This window comes from Paralichthys olivaceus, chromosome 8 (genome assembly GCF_024713975.1).
Source record: "Paralichthys olivaceus isolate ysfri-2021 chromosome 8, ASM2471397v2, whole genome shotgun sequence".
NCBI lineage: Eukaryota > Metazoa > Chordata > Actinopteri > Pleuronectiformes > Paralichthyidae > Paralichthys > Paralichthys olivaceus.
The window spans coordinates 18493784-18515848 of record NC_091100.1 but is presented as its reverse complement, the minus strand read 5'-3'; the positions used below and the strand labels follow the sequence as shown (position 1 = coordinate 18515848).

General features: G+C 42.2%; 3 protein-coding genes across 8 annotated transcripts; 2 read left to right on the top strand and 1 right to left on the bottom strand.

Annotated features, from left to right (window-relative positions):
• The first annotated feature begins 1103 nt into the window (after positions 1 to 1103).
• LOC109627565 (tubulin beta-4B chain) lies at positions 1104 to 6006 on the top strand. 2 transcript variants are annotated; one of them, XM_020084161.2, is made up of 5 exons: positions 1104 to 1406; positions 3705 to 3813; positions 3894 to 4004; positions 4513 to 4757; positions 4847 to 6006. In XM_020084161.2, the coding sequence occupies exons 1-5, from the start codon at positions 1350 to 1352 to the stop codon at positions 5657 to 5659; spliced, it is 1335 nt and encodes a 444-aa protein (XP_019939720.1). In that variant the 5' UTR covers positions 1104 to 1349; the 3' UTR covers positions 5660 to 6006. The 2 variants fall into 2 exon arrangements, with proteins under 2 accessions (XP_019939720.1, XP_069386119.1); XM_069530018.1 differs by lacking the exons at positions 1104 to 1406; positions 3705 to 3813; positions 3894 to 4004 and adding an exon at positions 4239 to 4315.
• A 1201-nt stretch (positions 6007 to 7207) lies between these two features.
• Positions 7208 to 18515, top strand: dennd1c (DENN domain containing 1C). Of its 5 annotated transcripts, none has more exons than XM_020083720.2 (23): positions 7234 to 7391; positions 7970 to 8034; positions 8577 to 8620; positions 9966 to 10015; positions 10103 to 10222; positions 10312 to 10381; positions 10466 to 10546; positions 10641 to 10706; positions 11847 to 11900; positions 12009 to 12119; positions 12908 to 13008; positions 13082 to 13127; positions 13227 to 13328; positions 13933 to 14058; positions 14598 to 14699; positions 14990 to 15080; positions 15162 to 15202; positions 15304 to 15354; positions 15452 to 15499; positions 15603 to 15710; positions 15803 to 15885; positions 16317 to 16530; positions 16649 to 18515. In XM_020083720.2, the coding sequence occupies exons 1-23, from the start codon at positions 7375 to 7377 to the stop codon at positions 17636 to 17638; spliced, it is 2781 nt and encodes a 926-aa protein (XP_019939279.2). In that variant the 5' UTR covers positions 7234 to 7374; the 3' UTR covers positions 17639 to 18515. The 5 variants fall into 5 exon arrangements, with proteins under 5 accessions (XP_019939280.2, XP_019939279.2, XP_069386771.1 ...); XM_069530670.1 differs by having other exon boundaries at positions 7241 to 7391; positions 10620 to 10706; XM_069530671.1 differs by having other exon boundaries at positions 7243 to 7391; positions 9571 to 10015.
• Positions 18516 to 18891: 376 nt separating this feature from the next.
• crb3b (crumbs homolog 3b) lies at positions 18892 to 21183 on the bottom strand. The gene is made up of 2 exons (XM_069530673.1): positions 21050 to 21183; positions 18892 to 19267 (listed from the first exon to the last, which is right to left on the bottom strand). Exon 2 carries the CDS (start codon positions 19253 to 19255, stop codon positions 19031 to 19033), a length of 225 nt encoding a protein of 74 aa, XP_069386774.1. The 5' UTR covers positions 19256 to 19267; positions 21050 to 21183; the 3' UTR covers positions 18892 to 19030.
• Between the last annotated feature and the right edge of the window lie 882 nt (positions 21184 to 22065).

Sequence of the window (22065 nt, the reverse complement as noted above, 5' to 3'; positions counted from 1 at the left end):
ATGAGATGAAGAGAGGTGAGATGAGATGAGATGAGGTGAAGTAAGATAATGGTCTATGTATGATTTTGTCATCAGCTTTTAATTTTGATCATCTGAATGAGGGACTCAAATAAGGGTGCCAAAGACATAGGACCCCTATTGTTCCAGAGGATACTGATCTGAGCAAGTTCTTGAAAATAAATCTCATCTTTGTAACCAGTATAGGCAAAATATTACATACAAATATTAAAAGTTTTACATTGTGTGTGATTTATGGAAAGCATTTCACAACCTTGGGCGGACAGTGGTGCGGTGGTTAGCATGTTTGCCTCACAGCAAAAAGGTCAGGGTCTTTCTACGTGGAGTTTGTATGTTTTCCCCATATCTGTGTGGGTTATCTCCAGGTACTCCAGCTTCCTCCAACAGTCAAAAGACATGCAGATTGGGGTTAGATTATTTGGAAACTCTGAATTGACCATAGGTATGACTGGATGTTGTCTCTATGTTGTCCCTGTGATCCGCTGGCGACCTGTCCAGGGTGTAGGCTACCATGCCTTTTTCCCAATGTCAGCTGGGATTGGCTCCAGCTTCCCCCGCAAAAGGATAAGCGGTGTAGATAATGGATGGATGGATTGATGGATGGATCCAGTCGGCCACATCCACATTGCTAAGATATACAATATGCTTACTCACATATTCTATTACTGGCACTGTCATTCCAATTGTCATTGTTGCTGCTCCCTTCAACTCTTTCACACAATTTCCTTCGTAAAAATACTGTAAAGAATAATACACCTCTCCATTGATGTCAGACACTGTCTTTTGTCATAAATAAATATTTTGTTGATGTTGACCTGGTAGAGGGATTCGTCACTTTCTGGTCTCTAAAAGGGTTTTTTGGGGGGTAGTTTTTCCTCACTCCTGTTAGGATTTGATTGATTGATTGAAATGACTGGCAGAATTCCCATCCAGACACACGTTTCTGTGTTTCTATGCATTTGTAGAACCGTCTGAATGACTTGCAGTCTCAGCCCGGTCAGCAGTGTCAGCCGCTGGTCCTGCAGGCACGCGCTCAGACACCAGCCGATTCTCCGGCAGTCCCCGGCTCCCGTTGCCATGGCGATGACGTCATGCTGCAGCACCGGGACGTAGGGCGCATGCGCAATAGAGGGGGAGGAGCAAGGTGACTAGAAACTGCGTAGTCTTCCAGCACAGCTACAGTTCCTGCGCCATTCAGCACGAGAGTGTCCACCGAACCAGGATCGCCCAGGACCGAGACTCAGCAGTCAGCCAGCCAGCCATCAGCAGCACCGGAGTCCGGCAGCAGCTTCTTCTTCTGAGACAGAGCCGACACACACCGCAGCGACAACATGCGTGAGATCCTGCATCTGCAGGCCGGCCAGTGCGGGAACCAGATTGGAGCTAAGGTATGAAAACGTGCTAGCACGCAGCCGCCGCGGCCCTTATCGACCTGTTCACCGCTTTATCTGACCGGACTCGAGCGTATTCTGCCCCTTGACGACGCCATGTCTCCCCAACAGAGACAGTATATAGGTCAGCGTGGAGGAGAGGGGGGAGGGTTCGTGGTGCACAAAGAAACTTTAGGAGGATGGGCGGTGGCCCGCAGAGATGTCCCCACCGGGGTCACATGAGGCGCGGCAATCGAGCACCGTCACTGAGACAGAGGCGCGAAGAACCGAGATTCATGTTTCACTCTGAAACCAGACAATCCAACGAACACTGTGTGTGTGTGTGTGTGTGTGTGTGTGTGTGTGTGTGTGTGTGTGTGTGTGTGTGTGTGTGTGTGTGTGTGTGTGTGTGTGTGAGAGATCGAGGGTGGTGTGATCGAGGTGTGGCTCGGAATTCACTGGAAAGCCGACAGGCACCCACCCACCCACATACGCACACACACACACACACCTTCCCCTACACCCATTGGATCATGGTAAATTAAATCAGTAATTAGGTCAACACGCAGATGTTTATCCCTGCATGACGCAATGTGAATGGCATCAGCCTCAGTGCAGGGATCCGTCAAGTGAAGATGAACGTGATGCAGATCCATTTATATTCAGATATCATTCCATGGCTTCAACCGACAGAGTTTACATAATCAAATCTGTCAGTTACTCTTTATTCTTTTCAATCGGTTAATAATGTCTCTGTAAGATAGACAAATACACCCATTAATCAATAAATCATTTGTAAAGCCCATGTTCACAAATGCATCCTAGGTTTTAGCAATCGGTACATTGCAGAAACCTCAGAGATCCCCGCCCGGATGGACAGAAGTGCAATAGGTGTTGCATGTCAGAGAACACATCAACAAAATGTATGAGAAAAGACCGTGTCTAACATAAGTATTAATGCAAATGATAACTGGAATTTTAAATTTGTCTGACCAGCAGTCCAAAATCTAGATATTCAATTTACATTTTTTGTATAAAAGCAGAAAATCCTCACATTTGTCAAGCTGGTGTGATGAGTTAGTTTTATCTTATATTACTCTATCGTCAGATTTGCTGTCAGTAAATTTTAAGTTAAAAATATTATAATAGTAATTGGGCAGTAAAGCAATATCATATATAGCAAATTAACAAAAAAATCTATATATGTATATAATGCTTATATAATATTATACTTCCTACGCAATTCAAAGGACAACATTTGTCCGTAAGGGGGGGGACAGGGACAGAGAGCTCCACGGACCAGGAGTGGTCAGTTGAAGAAAGCCTGAGACTGGAAGATGTTGGACGTGGGCCAGTGGCTCACAGTCCCATCACATTGTGTCACTACCACCTTAAGACCTGACCTGATACGATGGTCCAACAACCTGGGCGTTGTCAACTTTGTAGAATTAACAGTACCCTGGGAGGATAATGTTGATAAAGCGAATGAGAGGAAAAGGCTGCAGTATGCAGAAATGGGTTTTGAGGCAGAGCAACGTAGCTGAAAAGCATTAGTCTGCCCTGTGGAGGTTGGCTGCAGGGGTTTCCTTGCAACATCCATCATCAGGTTACTCAAAGATCTGGGGATCCATGGACAAGCCCTGCACCAAACCATAAAAGAAACATCACACACTGCAGAACGCTGCAGCCAATGGCTCTGGATCAGTAGCAAAAATCGTAACTGGGCTCTAAGATACAAGTGACATGCACCCAGGTGTGATCAACCTGCCTTAGAAGAGGTTGTCTTGTGATCAAAAGACCGAAACAACTGAAGATTGTCCCTAACATCCACTGATGGTCACTAACATCGGATAGCATCAACTGGTGTTGTGGAAAAAATGAGTGCGGCAGAACATTGGAAAGCGTTTAGTTTAAAAAGGCATAGAGGTAATGATGTCTGATCTACTGAGCGGGCCACATGGCTTTCAAAGTACTGCCATACAATCCAGTAGCCAGTCAGATTTCACCTTTAGCCTCAGTGTACTCAAGTTCGGCCTGTATCAATGATTACAAAGCCTAAACACTTGATGGTGCTAAGGGAAGTTATGTCCTTAACATCCACTGGCAGCCACTAACACCTGCTAACATCTACTGGTACTTGGTAACCTAAATACAAAGTGCAGAAGACCTTCAAATGTACAAGGGATACTCAACATCTGGACCATGTTGTCAAGTGTAATATAAACAGCAGGTCATTTCTGTTCACTCAATATATAACTTCACACTGTCAAAGATTTTACCAACTGGTCTCTAATCTCACCCTCTGTCCTGTCGCAGTTCTGGGAGGTGATCAGTGATGAGCACGGCATCGACCCGACCGGCAGTTATCATGGAGACAGTGACCTGCAGCTGGACAGAATCAACGTCTACTACAATGAGGCTTCAGGTAAAAACACAACCACACACATACTACTGTGATATGTATTTTCTAATAGATAGTTTTAACACATGCTTGTTGTGTTCAAGGTGGGAAATACGTCCCGAGGGCCATCCTAGTGGATCTGGAGCCAGGCACCATGGACTCTGTCCGCTCCGGCCCCTTTGGCCAGCTCTTCAGACCAGACAACTTTGTCTTTGGTACAGTCACAGTCACACACATGCACATCTATGCTGTCTATATTGAGAATTAAAACAGTTTTAGAGTTGAAATGACAAACTAAGACAGTAACGATAAATAAGGCTAAACAGTCAACAAGTTTTATTTGTATTTTGCCAAGTAACAACTTACATTATCACAAGTTGCTTTTACATAGTAAGGTCAAGACCTTAAAAATTATAGAGAAACTCATAACGAGCAAACACTTTTTACAGGAAGAAACCTCTAGATTCAATGTGGGTGACCATCTGGTTCGACTGATTGGAGTGAGCAGAGAAAAAAGAGAGGAGAGGTGGGTGGAAAAGAAGACGGAGAAGGGAGAGAGAGAGAGATAGAGACAAACCAGGAACAGTTGTGTAGCTGTCATATTTAAGCTCTATCGGACTGCTTGCCATATGAAAGTCGTATTATTAATACTTGTGGGTGTAATGATGTTATTAATGATATAAACATTCAAAGGGCAGATTGTAATGAGTCCTTTGCCTCCAGGCCAGAGTGGAGCAGGTAACAACTGGGCCAAGGGCCACTACACAGAGGGAGCTGAGCTGGTGGACTCCGTCATGGACGTAGTGAGGAAGGAGGCCGAGAGCTGCGACTGCCTCCAGGGTTTCCAGCTCACACACTCCCTGGGCGGTGGCACCGGTTCTGGCATGGGAACACTGCTCATCAGCAAGATCCGCGAAGAGTACCCAGATCGTATCATGAACACCTTCAGCGTGGTGCCCTCTCCTAAGGTACAGAGATTATGTCCCATTTCTTTTTGTTGGTTTTTTAACGTTTTCTGGCTCTTCAGTGCCCTGACCTCTGCGTGTTCCATCTCCAGGTGTCAGACACAGTGGTGGAGCCCTACAACGCCACCCTGTCTGTCCACCAGCTGGTTGAGAACACAGATGAGACCTACTGCATCGACAACGAGGCCCTGTATGACATCTGCTTCCGCACCCTCAAACTCACCACACCCACTTACGGAGACCTCAACCACCTAGTCTCTGCCACCATGAGCGGTGTGACAACATGCCTGCGTTTCCCCGGCCAGCTCAACGCTGACCTCCGCAAATTGGCCGTCAACATGGTGCCATTTCCACGTCTGCACTTCTTCATGCCCGGCTTTGCCCCCCTGACCAGCCGCGGTAGCCAGCAGTACAGAGCCCTCTCTGTGCCCGAACTCACTCAGCAGATGTTCGATGCCAAGAACATGATGGCCGCCTGCGACCCACGCCACGGCCGCTACCTGACCGTGGCAGCCATCTTCCGCGGGCGAATGTCGATGAAGGAAGTGGACGAGCAGATGCTGAATGTGCAGAACAAGAACAGCAGCTACTTTGTGGAGTGGATCCCCAACAACGTCAAGACTGCAGTGTGCGACATCCCTCCCCGTGGGCTCAAGATGGCTGCCACCTTCATCGGCAACAGCACAGCCATCCAAGAGCTGTTCAAGCGCATCTCCGAGCAGTTCACTGCCATGTTCCGCCGAAAGGCCTTCCTCCACTGGTACACCGGCGAGGGCATGGATGAGATGGAGTTCACTGAGGCGGAGAGCAACATGAATGACCTGGTGTCCGAGTACCAGCAGTACCAGGATGCCACGGCTGAGGAGGGCGAGTTTGAGGAGGAGGGAGAAGAGGAACTGGCCTGAGGCTGAATTCACTCATCATTTCTCCACTGCACTCGTCACAACTCCATCCAACCATTCATTCTTCCCCCGACTTCAGCCCTACTCTGTTCACTACTCTTTATTTTACAGCCCCCTTCTTCCCTTGCTCTCTTCCCCCTGTATTCTCTGTTTTCTTTTCATTCCTCTCTCTTACATCTCTCTTCCTCTCTCCACCTTGAGTAGGATTTGTAACACTGTGCTGACCCTCCCATCTTAGTTCTCATGTAGAGATAGCTAACACGTGTGCTTGTGCTCTTTGTTCTGTAGCCTTCAGGTGATGTTCATTTATCACCGAGCAGTTCCATCAATAAAACCGTTCAACTCACCAATATCTGATCACTCGTCTTATTTGACATTGATTGAAATAAACCTGTTGGAAAAAGTATCTTTCTGTGTGTTTGAAGAACTTGTGTTTGATACATAATTTAAAAAACTACTGTTTTTATTTTAAAATAATTTTCCAAATATCGTAGATGGTTTTAATTCATATTATTTCAGTAAAGCTCATCCTGCTAGCAACCTCTCCAAAAATATCTCTTTAGAATTGTTAAGACTAAATAGAATGAATCAAAAAGAGGGTTTTCCTCTCGATGTCAGTATGAAACTAAAATGGAGACCTGTATTGTTAGATGTTGTAATGTTGCTTAATGACCACAAGGAGTCAGTGTGATCTTTGAGCTGGGTTCCTCAGCAGGATATGGACACTGCTTGTTTTCCACTATGAAACCAATATTAGCAAATGTTCTGATATGATAGAAGTACCAACCCAGCCTGTTTACTTGGAAGATTATAACATTATAGAAATATTCCTGTAGTCAACACTGTTTCATAAACAGTGGTGGAGGGAGAACTCAAGCATTTAACTTAAGTTTAAAGTACAAATTAATAGACAAAATGTAGAAAAGTAAAAGCATCAACCTTTCTACCGAGTAAAAGAAAGTAAGTACTTCTAAATATACTTAAAGTATTAAAAGTCAAAGTACTTGCAGACATCCCCTACATCATTATGGAGTCTTGGCCTTCATTGCACCAATTATTCATTTTCAAAATATAAAAAAACAATGTAAACATGTGCAGTGTAAAAATGTGGTGGAGTAGAGAGTACAGATATTTGCTCATGTATGTAAAGTGAAAATTACCTAATAATAAATCTAGATTAAATAAGGCACAGAAGGTGTATTTAGTAAGGAAGTCATTGTACTTTACTTACTTTTACATTCCACTACATTAATCAGCCCTAAACAAACAAAATATCAAACAGCTTTAATGTTGTTGGCACATTACAAAATCATGGAGATCACTTGTTTAATGAGTTTAATAATGGCCATTTCAGCTTTTAAAAGTTTAAAACTGGAAATTAAAAATCAAATCATAGGAATTCAGTAATGGTTCTTAATGCAGAGATGTTATTCTACAATTTGGATCCTCTCATGCAGATACATACGATTAGATCTTTTCAATAAGTAAAGGCTGAGCAATGAAGAGCTCAGAAGAGGTGGTTTACAACAGACGTCACGCATACATTGACACAACACATAATGAGACAAATCAGGAAGTGTTGGGTCACTCTGTCGCTGTTTGTGCAGACTGCTGTTTCTGCTGTCCTCTATCTTCACATACACCACATCAGGGTGGGCACCTGCTGAACACCTCTACCCCCCTGGACTAACACATGGACACGAGCACATTCAGACAGCATGGGCTCCAGACTGAAGTAAGTTATATCAAGTCATTTTCTTCTTCTACTTTCATCATCATCATCATCATCATCATCATCACTCTGTTCTTGTGGTTTTCATTACTTCCTCTCGCAACTGCACAGGAAGTTTGCTGTAGCAGCTCTGTTGCCCCTGAATCACTTATATACATTTCATGTTGGACCCGTTGATGAAACTACACAAGAACTAAGTTTAATAATATATATATTTGTATAATGCACATTGTGATCTCTCTATTTCTCTCGATTATTATACTTTCTTGAATTTTTAGATCTTTACTGTTAATATTTGTAGAGTTATATTTTCACATCTTGTTTTGTGTGCTATGTGCCCAATACCTTAATCTATCCATCCATCCATCCATCCATCCATCCGTCTAGACATCTCTCTCTCTTTGTCTATAATGAAGACATCACATTTACCCTTATCTTTTATTTCACTGTGAGCAGAAAGTTTAGAGAATTGTGCTTCCAGAGAAGTGATGAATCTAGAGTAAATTCAACATTGATGTGTGGTTAATGGTAATGCACTGTACTACATCTTGAACATCTTTGCTATATGTCTTTCCTGTCAGACAAAACCCTGATCGAACCTTCCACTGGTTCTTTGAAGCAACTTGCCCTGTTGCCAGAGACAAAGGTGAGGCCTCTGTCCCCATTCCCTGCAGGGCCAGGTTAGGCAGGACAGTGATCTACATGAGTGTAGTGATTTGTCAGTCAAAGAGAAGTTGATAAAAACTTGTTCCTGAAACACTTTCCTCTGACTTAGCTCATTATCTTCTCATCATTTTTCAGCCTGACGCACAGCATGACTGTTTATCACCCTCTGAGATTGGCTTCAAAAACAAAAAAGCATCTCCAGATCATTTTCTGTGTAGTAAAATAATAAAATGTTAAGACTTAGTGCGTGGTGTTTCTGTAGAGCTGAGAGTTGCTTGTGCTTCCTGTCATGTGATCAGTCAAACCACACAGCCTGCTGTCTAGTCATATTTGAAACAGATGCGAACATGTGGTGATGTGACAGACAACTTAGCGAGCTGAACGGGTTTAAAAAACATTTCGTATTCTCATGCGATAGTTAATGAATTTGCCCATTTCTGATCATTTACCATTTATACTTTATTTTCTTTCTGCCTTGTAAAGCTGGGCGAGGATGTCTATTCATTTCTTTTACATTTACAGATCCTGGTGTGTTGTTTCAGTTTCCCGAGGACTTCAGTGATGAGGTAGCCCCTGTCTCCTGCACCTGTAACATTATGTTTGTGGATATAATGTCACATTCATAAACTAGAATGACACTCAGTAGAGTAGAGTCCACCATAGATATCAGTTCCCTAAATATGCCTGTTTTTTTCATCAATATTCATAAATGATTGACCCTTTGTTTGGATCCATGCCGAAATGTGATGGTTTATTTCTTAGCCCATGCCCCATCTTTCAACTAAGTTTCAATAAAATCAGTCACACATACAAACCACCAAACAGCAATGAAGACATTGACCTTTTTGGTGGCGGTTATGACCACGGCAGCTTGTTTTAGCCTCAGCAGCAGCTTGGTTCTACAGATTGTAATGTCAATTGGTTCATCCATTCACCACTGTGGTGCAGATTATAATATCGTATTAACTATTTCATGGACTGCCATGATTTCTTTCTTCAGACAATCATGATACCCAGAGGATGAACTTTGACCTCCACTAGGGAGTTTATGTTTGTTTGATAGTTGGCAGGATTATCTTGTGAATTTGAATGATTTCATAAGGGGACAGCTCTTGACTGAGCTGTGTGCTCTACTGAGTGACATTCTAGTTATAACTTGATTGATTTGGTGACTTCTCCTGTTCAACATCTTTGGTAATCCCCTGATTGTTCATATAGCTGCAGTATCTGCACTAGTTTTAATTTGATAAACATTTCACATTCCCATCAGCCTGAGATGTACTTGTGTCCACCAATTAGCAAATGTTAGCGTGTTAACATGCTACATTAGAGCTACTTAACAACACAACTCTATAGCCGATTAACCAGAAGATTCTTCTTTATTCCACCAATGGATTTCATTGTTTTGGTGCAGGGCCTTCATCAGAGTAAAGGGACTGACACATGTTAATAAAAAAAAGATGATTCCTTTTAGTCTGAAAACCAGTGTTGATTTTCTCTACTCTTGTTCCTTTAGCTTCCGGAATGATTAGAATGGGCATACCTCCGCCAAGGCCCAACAGTCCCCTCATGACATGACATTTAAATTCACTAGATCTGGATTTTTATTTGGATCTGCACAAAATTGCACACACTCATAAATATCAGTCCCCTAAACGTCTTGGACTGTTAAAGATCTGGGAAAAAAAGTCAGGATCTGGATCCAGACCAATGTTTAATAGTAGTTCTTGTGTAATCCAGCTAAATAACAAACACATACAAAAACATAACCTCTTTGATGGAGGTAAAATTTGAATTAGCAGCAGGACACTCCAACAAATACCTGCATCTACAGCCTCACAGATACACCAGCATGGCTGCAGACTCCTGATCTCTTGAGGTGACTTGCTTTTGCTTATTTCTCTCTTCTAGGAGTCCTATCATACGTTACCTAGATTCTGCTTCCCATATGACATACAGAGGTGAGTAGAAACTGGCTGGTCTGCACCTCACTCCAGCTTCTTGCCTGTTTTTGTTTTCCATGTGTCCACCTCTGTTCATGTGCTCAGAGTGAGGGCTGGGGTGGCCGTGCAGCACTTCACTTTCGTTCTCACTGACCTTGAGGGATGCCAACGCTTCGGCTTCTGTCGTCTTGCCAACAGCACACACACCTGCCTTTGCATACTCAGGTACGTGTGTGTGTGCGTGTGTGAATGCGTCAAGTTAAATCATGACTTTAACAATTCAATTAAACCCATTTTTCTTCCATTCAAATCAGTTATCTTCCATGGTTTGAGGTGTTTTACAAACTTCTCAATAACTTGGCTGATTACCTGACAAAAGGACAGGTGAGTTTCCACAGCTATTGTCTTTGTTTCAGCTTCTACATTAGTCTTTCATACGGTATAATTAACATAATGTCTTCTCAACAGACCAATGAGATGAAAGCACTGTTGACTGCTCTCTACCAGCAGCCCGTACCAATGACAGCGGGATCTGTCACTCTGCAGATGGTAAATCTCTAATAAGCCAATAACAACCAGGGGTGAAACCTCAACTTTATGGCTGTTTTCTGTTGGTGGTTAGTGTGCTGTTTTTTTTTCTGAGGGAGAGCAGCTATTGGTCAGCACAGGGGTGTCCCATCCTGTCGGACACCCAGAGGGACAAGAGGGGGTGAGTCCTGCTGAGCAGAGACGAACTAACTCCTGCTGGAAAACGTCAGCTGTCTGTGCTTGTTGACTAAACCTGCATGTGTACAGACTAAAACCTTGTCTCTCAGCCCTCGACTCAAACTTTAACACCATTAACATCCTACATTCAGTCAGTTTGTTAACTCACTTACTGTTATGTATTCATAACCCGTGATTTTACTGACCGCAGTCTTATGAGAAATACCTCAAAGGTACAGCTGAGTGGATTTTGTGGATTTTTGCATTTCATTCTAAAAAATCTGCCTCTTACATATTCATACACTAAAACAATTCCTGGATTCAAAAGTATAGACAATATTCAAGTTTTAACCTCGTTTTAACAACTTAGTACTATTGATTCAAGAACTGTAGAGTGCATTAGTGGGAACTTAAAGAAAAAATATGCAACATTTTTTAACAATAAAATAGCAGCTCCTAAATTAGATTGACGGTTCACTGACTTGGGATTGTAAGAATGGAGCCTCAAAATAATTGCGGTGATTGTTACGGTGTCTGTATTTAGAACGTCTGAAAGGTAGAAGCTAATCAGCACAGAGTTGCATGCAGATGGCTGCAGTTATTGTGGTGAGGAGGAGATGGCATGAAGAGAACTTTTTTTTTTTCAGAAAGTGAACTGCACCTGCTGCTCAATATTGGTCAGAGGCATCTCTTCCACCAGCCCCCCACCTCTTTCATTTGGTTTAGGTTTTATTTTGAGCTATTTTTTCATGTCCTGCCATCTTCTCTTAATGTTGTTGTTTTTGTTTTACCCACAGCGTTTACTTTCTTGCAAGTACTCTCCCATATCGCGTTTCTTTGAGTTATATTAATATTTCTTTGCGGTAATTCAGTGTTGCTTCAAAGTGAAGATGAAGTTTAATCAAGCACAGGAATGGATTAGTACCTCATTAATGATGAAAACCTGTGGAAACACAATGAAGGACAATAGCAGGAAAAAAAAATTCTCCCAGAATTTTGCAATGAAACTCCAAAGTCTGATCCTGTAGCCTTTGATGCTCACTTGTTTGAATGATGCTGAAAATACTAATCCAGCAAAAAATACGTTATTCATTTAAGTCACACAGGTTTATTAACATTTGTCTGTTTCAACCATTTTGACCAGGTTCCATACTTTATTGCTCCAGACCCCAGAAGTCTCCCTTCCATCCCTGAAAATGTGAGTTTGTCAGATTAAAATAATCCTTTGTAAAGCGAGTGGGTTTTTGTGCAATATACTTTGCCCATTTAAACTGGTTTACTGTGTGTGTGTGTGTGTGTTTACCAGAGGAACTTAACAGAGCTGATTGTGGCAGTAGATGTCGGGAACATGCTCCAGGTCTATGCCAGCATGCTGTTTGAGAGACGCATTCTGATCATTGCCAGCAAACTCAGCACTGTAAGACTCACAATATTCATCCTACTATTTTTTATTGTATTATTTTTGCCTTGCCTAAAAAAGGTTAGTGCCTTGCCTTAAAAAGGTAGCACTACCCTTTTTTAAAATCATACTTGTCATAATGTCTACAAATAACCCTTCAGCACACACCTAACCTCCAGTGAAGACTGAAATCACTCAAGCTTGTCGAAAATAATATCATATATAATAATATATAATATAATCAGTCGCAGTGAAATGGGGAGAGCATCTTACACTTAAGTATAAGTTTCACAAATAACAAAATATTTCATTTATTGGATCATCAGCTCCACATCATAAATATCAGGACCTTCAACAGTTTGAGAGAAACTGTGTCTATTCTGAAAAAAGAACCATGCGGACTTGGAGGAAGTGGCTTTTTTTTGCATGAAGGGAAGTTTGAAAGCGGACGACTGCAGAGTTGTAGTTAGTTACATCTGAATGATACTCAAAGGGTTTTCATGGTTTCCAAGGAAACAATGAGATTAGTGATTGAGAATGTGGATCCAGAATGACAGTCCAACAAGCACTGGTTGTTTCTGTATTTATTATGATTCTTTTTTTCATTAAATTATGAATTTATTCTATTAATATTGGGAAATCCACCATACAAACAAACAAACAAATGGACAGGGGTGAAAATATAATATCCATCATTGTGCTGCCTTGAAATCACATACCAGCCAACATGACATGACCACGCGGACATGTTTGTGTGTCCTTTGCATTGTTATCGTCTAACTCTGCCTTCCATTTTGTTTTTGTAGCTGACGTCTTGTGTGCATGCACTCAGCGCTGTGTTATACCCCATGTACTGGCAACACATCTTCATACCTGTCCTGCCACCTCACTTACTTGACTACTGCTGGTAAGAATCTGTCCATCTCGTCAGCTTCCTGTGCACTGACCTTGGATTAATAAAAGGTTTTATTTGGTTACAGTGCACCTATGCCTTACCTAATAGGGGTCCACACCAGTCTAGCTGAGGTAAATTGATGAAAAAACTGCTTCAGTCAAATACCAAACCTTTGAAAATCTACCACCAGGTTTGTCCTCAGAAATGACTTGTCTGTGTGTGTCTGACAGATGGTGAGGAGTCGTGGGTTGGAAGAAGTTGTCATTCTAAATGTGGACACAAACACTCTAGAGACGCCCTTTGATGACCTTAAGAGGATACCTTCAGATGTGGTAATAAATTCTCTGTATGTAGGATTGTGTGCTTTTTTTGTGATTCTATATGAGTCTCCTTTTTGTTTCCTGCTTAACACTTTGTCATTTTGTTTGTGTCATAAGGAAAATTTGACTGAAACATTAACTAAAAGCTTTTTTTAGATGATGGTCTGTAGCACAGAACGAGGTGATGCATGGTAGTCAAACTACAGGAACTGAACTTTGAAGTCACTTTTACACATTCTTGTGTATTTCCTCCATATATGAAGAACCAAGGTGAGGTCAATTAAAACAACAAGACAATGTTGTTATTTTGGATTTGGCCAAATTTTGCAGCAGCTGTAGGTTTGGTAGTCTGCCCCAAAAAGTTTTTTCGCAAAAGCCAAATAGTTAAATCACCTGAGCAGGGACATTTTGGAATGTGTAATTGTGGAAAGTTCCTGGGATGGAAGAACTACTGCAGTGTCAGATAAAAGACAAAACGTTTCCTCCCTCTTTCACCTTACACACTCCCTCCTCATATTCATTTGATGGAAGGTTGCCGTTGTGATCGTGATTAGTTTACAGCAGTAGCATTGTAGGTTCATCCATATTAATGTTGTGTCGGGGAAACTGTTTCCAGATGTCTGGGCTGAAGCTGTGTCTGAAGCGTCACGCCGTGTCTCCTGGCTGCGGGGTCGCTCTGGCCTTCCTGAAAGCTCAGGCTCTGCTGTTTGGAGGCTACAGGGATGCACTGCAAACTCACGAGGTGAGTCACTCACTCATTGGGTAAATAATAGTTTGCACTTTAAAGGAGACATTCTACTTTTCTAGGTTTTCTCTCCTCTAGTGTGTCAAATATGTTTCGTGTGTATGTGATAGGTCTGGAAAGTTAAGGTACTGGCCAATCAGTGTTGACTGGACTTTATCGGGCCTTATCCGCATCAATCCATTTTCATTTAAAGCACACCAACTCTGCTGCAGATACTCCTGGTGTCCACACTACTCCGGAGTTTTAGAACCCTGACTAAGTTTGAAAACTCCAGTTTAGTCTGGATGAAAACGATGACGTAGACACTCACATCCACTTAGCGATTGGGTCATTTTGGTTATGAGATTGCCTTTGCTTATTCGTCATGGTCAACCTGAGTAGGACTATTACATACAAACTTTTGAACCTAAATATGAACATAACATCTCTCCTTAAATATACATGTAAACTCAGCAAATCTGCTTTATCAGGTCGGAACAGAAGGTCTGTGTATATCTATTCTGACTCTTTATCTCTCTCTCTGTTCTTCTTTGCAGGAAGGTGAAATATGTTTCAGTGAGAAGCTGTTTCTAGATCACAAATCTCACAGTATGAGGCAGTTCCTGCAGAGTGCTGTTCACTTACAGCTCTTCAAACAGGTAAACCCTGCGCTGCCATCTGCTGGATAAATACCGCAGTTATAACAGTGAAGAGGAGGTCGTATGGCAGAGAACAGAAGTGAAATGTTGCAGCTGGTTATAATAAATGTCTCACACATCCTTTGATTTTAGATTAATAATATAATGGATTTTTTCACCAAATCTGTGTGGTAAATTATATGGGACTTGGTATTTCCACGTGGTTAAAGCCACAGAATTGACATTAAAATCCAGTTGTTGTTGAAATAATCCTGTCTTTCAAATAATAAATAATATTTGTATTGTTTTAGTTCGTAGATGGCCGCCTGGATATTCTCAACAAAGGGAAGGAACCAGATGACCTCTTCGAAGAAGAAATCCAAAAGTGTGAAACAACAGCTGGTGTGTGTCTCAATGTGTGTGTGTCTCAAATGTTCCATTACTGACTTATCACTTATCCTCTGTATGTCTGTTGATCTGCAGGAACAAGTAAATCATATCAGCAGTTAGTTGGTAATTTAAAGGTGAGTTCTTTTCATCTTTAGTGATACACTTTTGTATTTGGGCATTTTGTTTTCCAAACTTGTTGAAAAATGCAACACGGCTGCTTTTGCATTCTTGACAGAAAGGAGGAGGAGCGCTAATCCTCAACATGAAGTCCAAAGCACACATGAGGGTGAGTAGAGGTGTTTGTGTTGGGAGGAGTGCAGCAAGTGAATGTTGTGTGCAGCGCCAACACAATTCTCCTCATCATCTGTTTTATTCCCTCCAAGGCCAAAGGTCTCACCAAGTCTGGTCTGAAAAACCTGCTGATGCACAAGGTGGGCTCCTGTTTATCTTGGCATGCGCTTTGTTTGGTGTAAATTCTGCAGAAGTTCGCTGTGTCACTTCTGCCATCCTTCCTGTTTTGTGTGTACATTGCAGGCCCACAATGAAGAACACACCCTGCAGAGAGGAGGATCAGTGTCACACCGCCGTGCCCAATCTGACTGCCTGCAGGATCGCCTGCCAATCACACAACACTTCGGGATAGTGAGACCTCTCTCAAAACAATCACATGTCTCATTTGCACACATCAGCCTCATTCATTTTTAACGCTTTGTGTCTGTGTCGCCTGGTATCAGCCACGTCCCCGTCGGCCTGTGCACAGATTCAGGGGCCCCAGAGACCAGAACAACATGAAGGACACAGGAGATACATCGGATGGGTGAGCAGGCGTGCAAAGTAACAAAGTACATTGACCTAAGTACTGTGCTTTTATGCAGTTTTGAGGCATGTACTTTACTGGGGTATTTTGATTTTTTGCTGGTTTAATCCAATTCATTTCAGAGGGATTTATTGCACATGTTATTTCAATAAATTTATCTCACAGCTGTAGTTACAAACTATTCTTTCAAAGTAAGAGCTTGCACACAAACATCTGGCGGGTTTACAAAATGCGATGTATTGTAGCAGATTGAGCTGTCCAGAATCCAAACAATCCAACAATGATGAATTGTTGGATTTTATATTATATTATATTTGGATGTACTTAAAGTAAGTGAATGTCTTTGACCAGAGGAGTTAAGAGACAGAGAAACGGGGAAACCCAGGTAAAACATGAGAATATCCAGCCTGTTTGTGTCACTCTGTTCTTAGAGCTGTGTCTGAGGCTGTGGTTGAGCCTGACTCTGACCTCCAGAAGGATGAAGAAGAGGGGGAAGATACGCTGCTGTGTGACCCAGAGGAGATGGATTTGCTCGGGGAGATTTTTGACACCCTCAGCTCCCGCAGCTTCCATGACCGTGGCGTTCTGTACGGCACCCGGAGCCTGGATCTGTTCGGTCCAGACAGTCATGATTATATCACAAAGGTAAGAACACACACACAAACACACACACACACACACACACACACACACACACACACACACACACACACACACACACACACACACACTATAGTCTAATGGGCTATTTCTATTATTCCAGTTTGGTCCAATCAACCCCAGCCAGGAGAGCCTGTGTCTGTCCATCAGCGGCAGTGGCAGCCTGCATAGCTGGAATCTGGAAACCACAGAAGACGTGACGGAGGACTTTGATTGGCCGTACCTAGACATTAGGGTACCAGAGCACGAGGAGCCGGAGAGTCTACAGGCAAGATGTGAAAGTGATGAAAATGAAAGAGGACTGAGAGAGTATGGAGAGAAACAGGAAGAAGTGAAAGAAGTATTAAATGGGAACCAAGGAGGAGAAAAAGAAAACACAAATACATTTAAGGAAGAGGAGTTTGAGGAACAGAGAAAGAAAGGAGGTGAGGAAATGAGAGAGAGCCTAGGAGAAGAACCAGTGAAAGACAAGCGAGAGGATGAAGGGATAAACGAAAAAATAGAAGATGAGAGAAATAAGAGTAACGAGGTAACTGAAGGACACAGAGAAACAGATAAAATACAAAAAGGTGTAGCCACAGAAGAGAGACATGAGAACCAGGACAACCAAGAAAAAGAGGTTACAAGATCCTTAAACAAACTTATAAAACTGAATCCCCATGATCGCAACATGGTGAAGGAGCAGCAGGGACAACAGGAGAGTGCCAATCCAGAGAGCACAGCTTCTCCTGGGCCTCAGAGCCTCGTCGCTGACCATCAACCTCCAGCAGGCCAGGAAAAAAAGTGTGAAGAAGCAGTAATGAAAACAGAGCAAGAGTTAAGACAAACCCCCTCTACGCCGAAAGTGCAGTCTGCTGTGGAACGCTACCATTGTCACACATCCAGCCAGAGCTTTCAGGTGAGGTCCAGGATCATGGGTTCGTCTGAACCTGGGAGACCGGGCAACGTGTTGTGGAGCAAGGAGAACACACAAACCCACCACGTCCTGCCACGTCACTTAGATACATCAGAGAACAACTGCCCAGAGGTCCATGAGGAGAAAAAGGCCCCTCCCATCAAAGTGTCTGAACTTAAGAAGAAATTTGAAGCTTAAATGATAACGCTGTTTGTTGTTGGTGGTGACAAGTCCGGTTGTTGCTATTGAAGATGTAATTCAGCATTGCCAAACTGCCCTAAAGGCAGACTTGAGACATCATGTTTTGTGAGGCCACCATGACCTTTAACCTCCAGACCGTAGATCTTGAACTGAAAAGAAAGAAATTTGAAAGAATTCCCTGAAGGTATTCCTGATATATTGTGTTCACATTCACATGGTCGAACATGGTCAGAGTTCACACTGACCTCGACCTTTGACCCAACTGTAACCAGCTCATTCTTCATGACATTTCAAGACATTCTTGAGATATCGTGTTCACAAGAATGGGACAGACAACCTGAAAACTGTCGCTGATGCAAAAAAAATTGGGACAAATATATATTTTTACTTTTGAAAAAAGGCACCAAGAACAGTGGAGCACTTTTTAGTTAAACGTTTCACATACTAGAGTTAATTTGCTGTATTGACATCCATTTTCAGCTGCAGTTACATTATGTGTTATCAAGTCAAAATAAACTACAGCACCGTGTGGCTCAGGTCAACAAACTCATTCTTGGCGACACAAACGGTCAGGTGATAAATCGTGAGAATATTTTAACTAATTTTTGAATAATATGAACCTAGTTTACTTGACGGAGAGGACTGGAACCACGGCTAAACACAAGAAATAAATGAATTTCTAAACAGTGAGGACACTGAGTGGTTTACATACAGTATCAGCTACAGCTTGTCAGATACACAAGTTTGAGTATTATACAACCGCATGTGTTTGAAAGTCTCCATGAGCTAATGCCAAGAGAAAACAGACAAACGCTGAGGATAATAACCTCATATTTGGTAACTTTGGTAATAATAAACAGAAAGAGCTGCAGCACTGGGTGTGCACATTGTTGGTTTATTTACAGAACACTGTGAACACTGATTTTGAGTTTTTCTATGAAATTGAGCGGACTTAAAAGTGCATTGTTAGTGTCTTTTAATCAATATTCTTCCTCTAGACATGTTTTATACATTTTTATACACATTATAAATATACAATTACAGTGACCTCTGTACAAATACAAAATATACTTAAGCTCATATCCCTCATGTGGCAGATAAAGGGAGTAACTAGTTAAGATGAGGGAATATTAACTCATGAGGGAATATTAACTCATGACATATTTCCTCTTCTCATGCAGTGACACATGTGCTGGACAGTCTGTTCAGTCTATGTGTCATCACCGGGGATGAAAAGGTGCAGCACAAAATGTTATGTGAAGATTCCTGGTGCAGAACACAAACGTGGATGATCTCAGATTAGCAGCAGCACTACATTAGAAACCAGCAGGAATCTATCCACAGGTTTACACAGTGACAGAGGAGAGAAGGCATGCAAGGCCACTTCTATCATATGAGTCGTTCCTCTTTGGGCAGCGGCAGAGGCAGGCCAGGTTTCTCAGATCCTGCTGCTCCTGTCTGTTTCCTCTCCTCCGCACTGGGCCTGTATGTTCCCTCCATCCTCCGTTTCTTCCTGATGACACACAGCAGCAGCAGCAGCGTCAAACTGAGTAGGGAGAGTCCGGTGGAGACGAATACTGACACCGCAGGGGGCATCGACACCTGCATCGCCATGGTGATAGAGACCTGGGGGAGGGAGTCACACACAGGTCAGGATGTCAGAGGGGTCGGTACACGTACAGCTGATGACGGTTCTACTCATCACTTAATCTGCAGTATCAGTATTTCCCTGATCAATTCATTGATCTGATTCATTAAGAATCATTTAGTTAATTTCAGACCATAAAGAACACAAGAGCTCAGTAGAGCACCAAGGCCCATCAGTCCATATGAAACCATATTGAAATTCACTAGATCTGGATTTTTTGGGGCAATCTTCACCGAATTGCACCCATTCATAAAAGCCATTTCTAATTGTTTTCATAAAGATCAAGAAGAATGGTCAACACTGGATCCGCTAGTAAACACCCTAACTGACCTATGCTGCAATTATCCACCAAGTCTTGTGGTTTTCATTCATGGTTTTTGCTCAACCCTGCCAACCAACTCCCAAACACAAAGATGTGTAAGTTTGAAAGTCTTTTAAAAATATTTTTCTTTCACAATGACAATTGTGACAATGACAAATTAATCCATAACCAAATTTTTACTAAACATTTAATTGTTTCCATTTAACGATAAAATACACTTCTGAAAGTGAATGAAGTCAAAAAATGTTGGTGCTGGTGGTTAAAGCAAATGAAGACGAGACCTGAAACCAACACAACTGTAATGTAAATATTCTTTTTCCAGACGTGGGAGGGATTTATAGCAGTAGAAAGTTCTGATCAATTCTTCACACTGACTTGGAAGACAACTTTAAATGTTGAACAAGAGTATAATGTTATAACCATGACAACAACAGCAGCATAGTGTTTAAAATCCCACCAGGATATGATGTTGTCTATAGGAGGAACATGGGAAAGTATGGACTCAACAGTAACCACTGAATTCAGACCTCTCCGACACACAGACAGACAGACAGACAGACACACAGACACAGACACACACATCTTACATGCAGTCTTTACAGCAAGCCTGTTGGATTGCATTAAATTGTTGAGGGCTGTGAGTCCATTATAACCAAAAAGCCAAGAAACCTGAAATGGAGTATACTGCATGTCTGCATGTGCAACTAGCTATCTTTTCTTCTAATTGATTAATGCACAGATTGATAATAGATTGATCATTTAGACTGAAAATAGAAAAATAGGTGTAAGTGACACCATCAAAAGTTTATGTTCACAAAAAGCACAACAGAAAGAAACACTATTTAATTAGTTAATCATCAGTATAGCTTTATGGTGATGATTAATTTATTAATCAGCTTTAATTCAATGAATCAGTCATTGCAGTTGAAAGTTCAAACAAAGCTACAGAAAATGAATAGTAATCAATTCAGATTCTCGAAAGTTTTTTATAGCTTTGGGTAAATAGTGATCTTTGTCATCTTTCTGCATTTAATAACATTTAAAAAATAAATGAGTATTAAATTGAGAGCATTAAATAATGCATAGAACAACTCAAATATATGAATTATACGTTTGCAGCTTGAATTAGACGAATCCCTCACACATGCAGTCACCGAAGAATGGGTGCGTGGGCGGGTCTATAAAACTGACATACATTCCTGTGATAGGTAAACACCCAAACCACAGACTAACACTTGGTGAAAACCATAAAGATAAAAGGACAAACAATCACCTCACCATAAATGTCCTGACACAGACGAGTAGCTCCTTCTTCTCGTGTGACGATAATGTGTTAACCTCCTCTAACTCACACACTACACGTTCATTTCCTCTCTAATCGTGGGACAAACCAAATGCCACAGCACCTCTGTGTCGCCACCACAGCGCGGACGCATACCTGCGCACGGTGGAATGCGGCAGATCCTGCTGCACCTGTCTGACCGGTGCCGCCTCCTCCTCCTCCGCCGCTCAGGTGAGTGCGCCGCGGCTCCAGCTGCTGCCCTGAGCCAACAGGTGGAGGAGAGACGGAGCTGCTGCAGCCTTCCTGACGCTGACACACACTTTACCTTCAGCTCTGACCGTGGACTGCGTGTTTATTTGTTTACCTTTACTGCGGGTAAACGTGTGATGAAGTGGCCTCACCTGCCAGGTGTGGAGCGTCCCACCCACGTGCCCTTCAGTGTCGACCCTTTGGTTCAAAGGCAAGATATTTCCGGGAGACCGATGAAACTCATTCTCCAGCGGGCAGGAGAGTCACCCTGTCGCGGCATGGCTGAAACTATTTTCACCTCACCTGACCTCATCCACCTGCCTGCGCGGATGCAAATGAGCCCAGTCACATGTCCGGCCTACACTAATCAGAAACTGGTGTATATCTACGGTGGCCGGGAGAGCTCAACGCACTTCAAAACAAGACAATGCATGCAAATAGAAGAGTAAGAAAACATCTTCATCAATTTGCCTAAACATGCATTGCAAAAAGTGACAACAAGTGCAAATACAGACAACTTCCTGAATCACAAACAAGTGATGAACCTCAGCTGGCTGAAGTTCCATGGGAATTTGCAGTGCATTGAGCTCTCTCACCCCACGTTACTTAAATCTTTCTCTCGTTCATATTCTTTTTGCCATGTCTTTTTAGTATTTTCTAGTCTTTATTTCTGTAATAATTCACAGAGCTCACTACAGAAAATATTTGTGGATTCACTGATTGATTATCAGCCTTGGAGAATACAAATCAATCCCATCAATCAGACCTCATGAAAGCTTGGGATAAATGATTAGAGAGAAGAAGCCTTGTGCTGAGTTCAGTTTGTCAGTTGAGCTATCTGCTCTGTGCATGTGGCCTACTTTCAAATAGTAATCAAACAAACTGTGCTCATGGCCAAATAGCAATGCTGACGTGCAGAACAA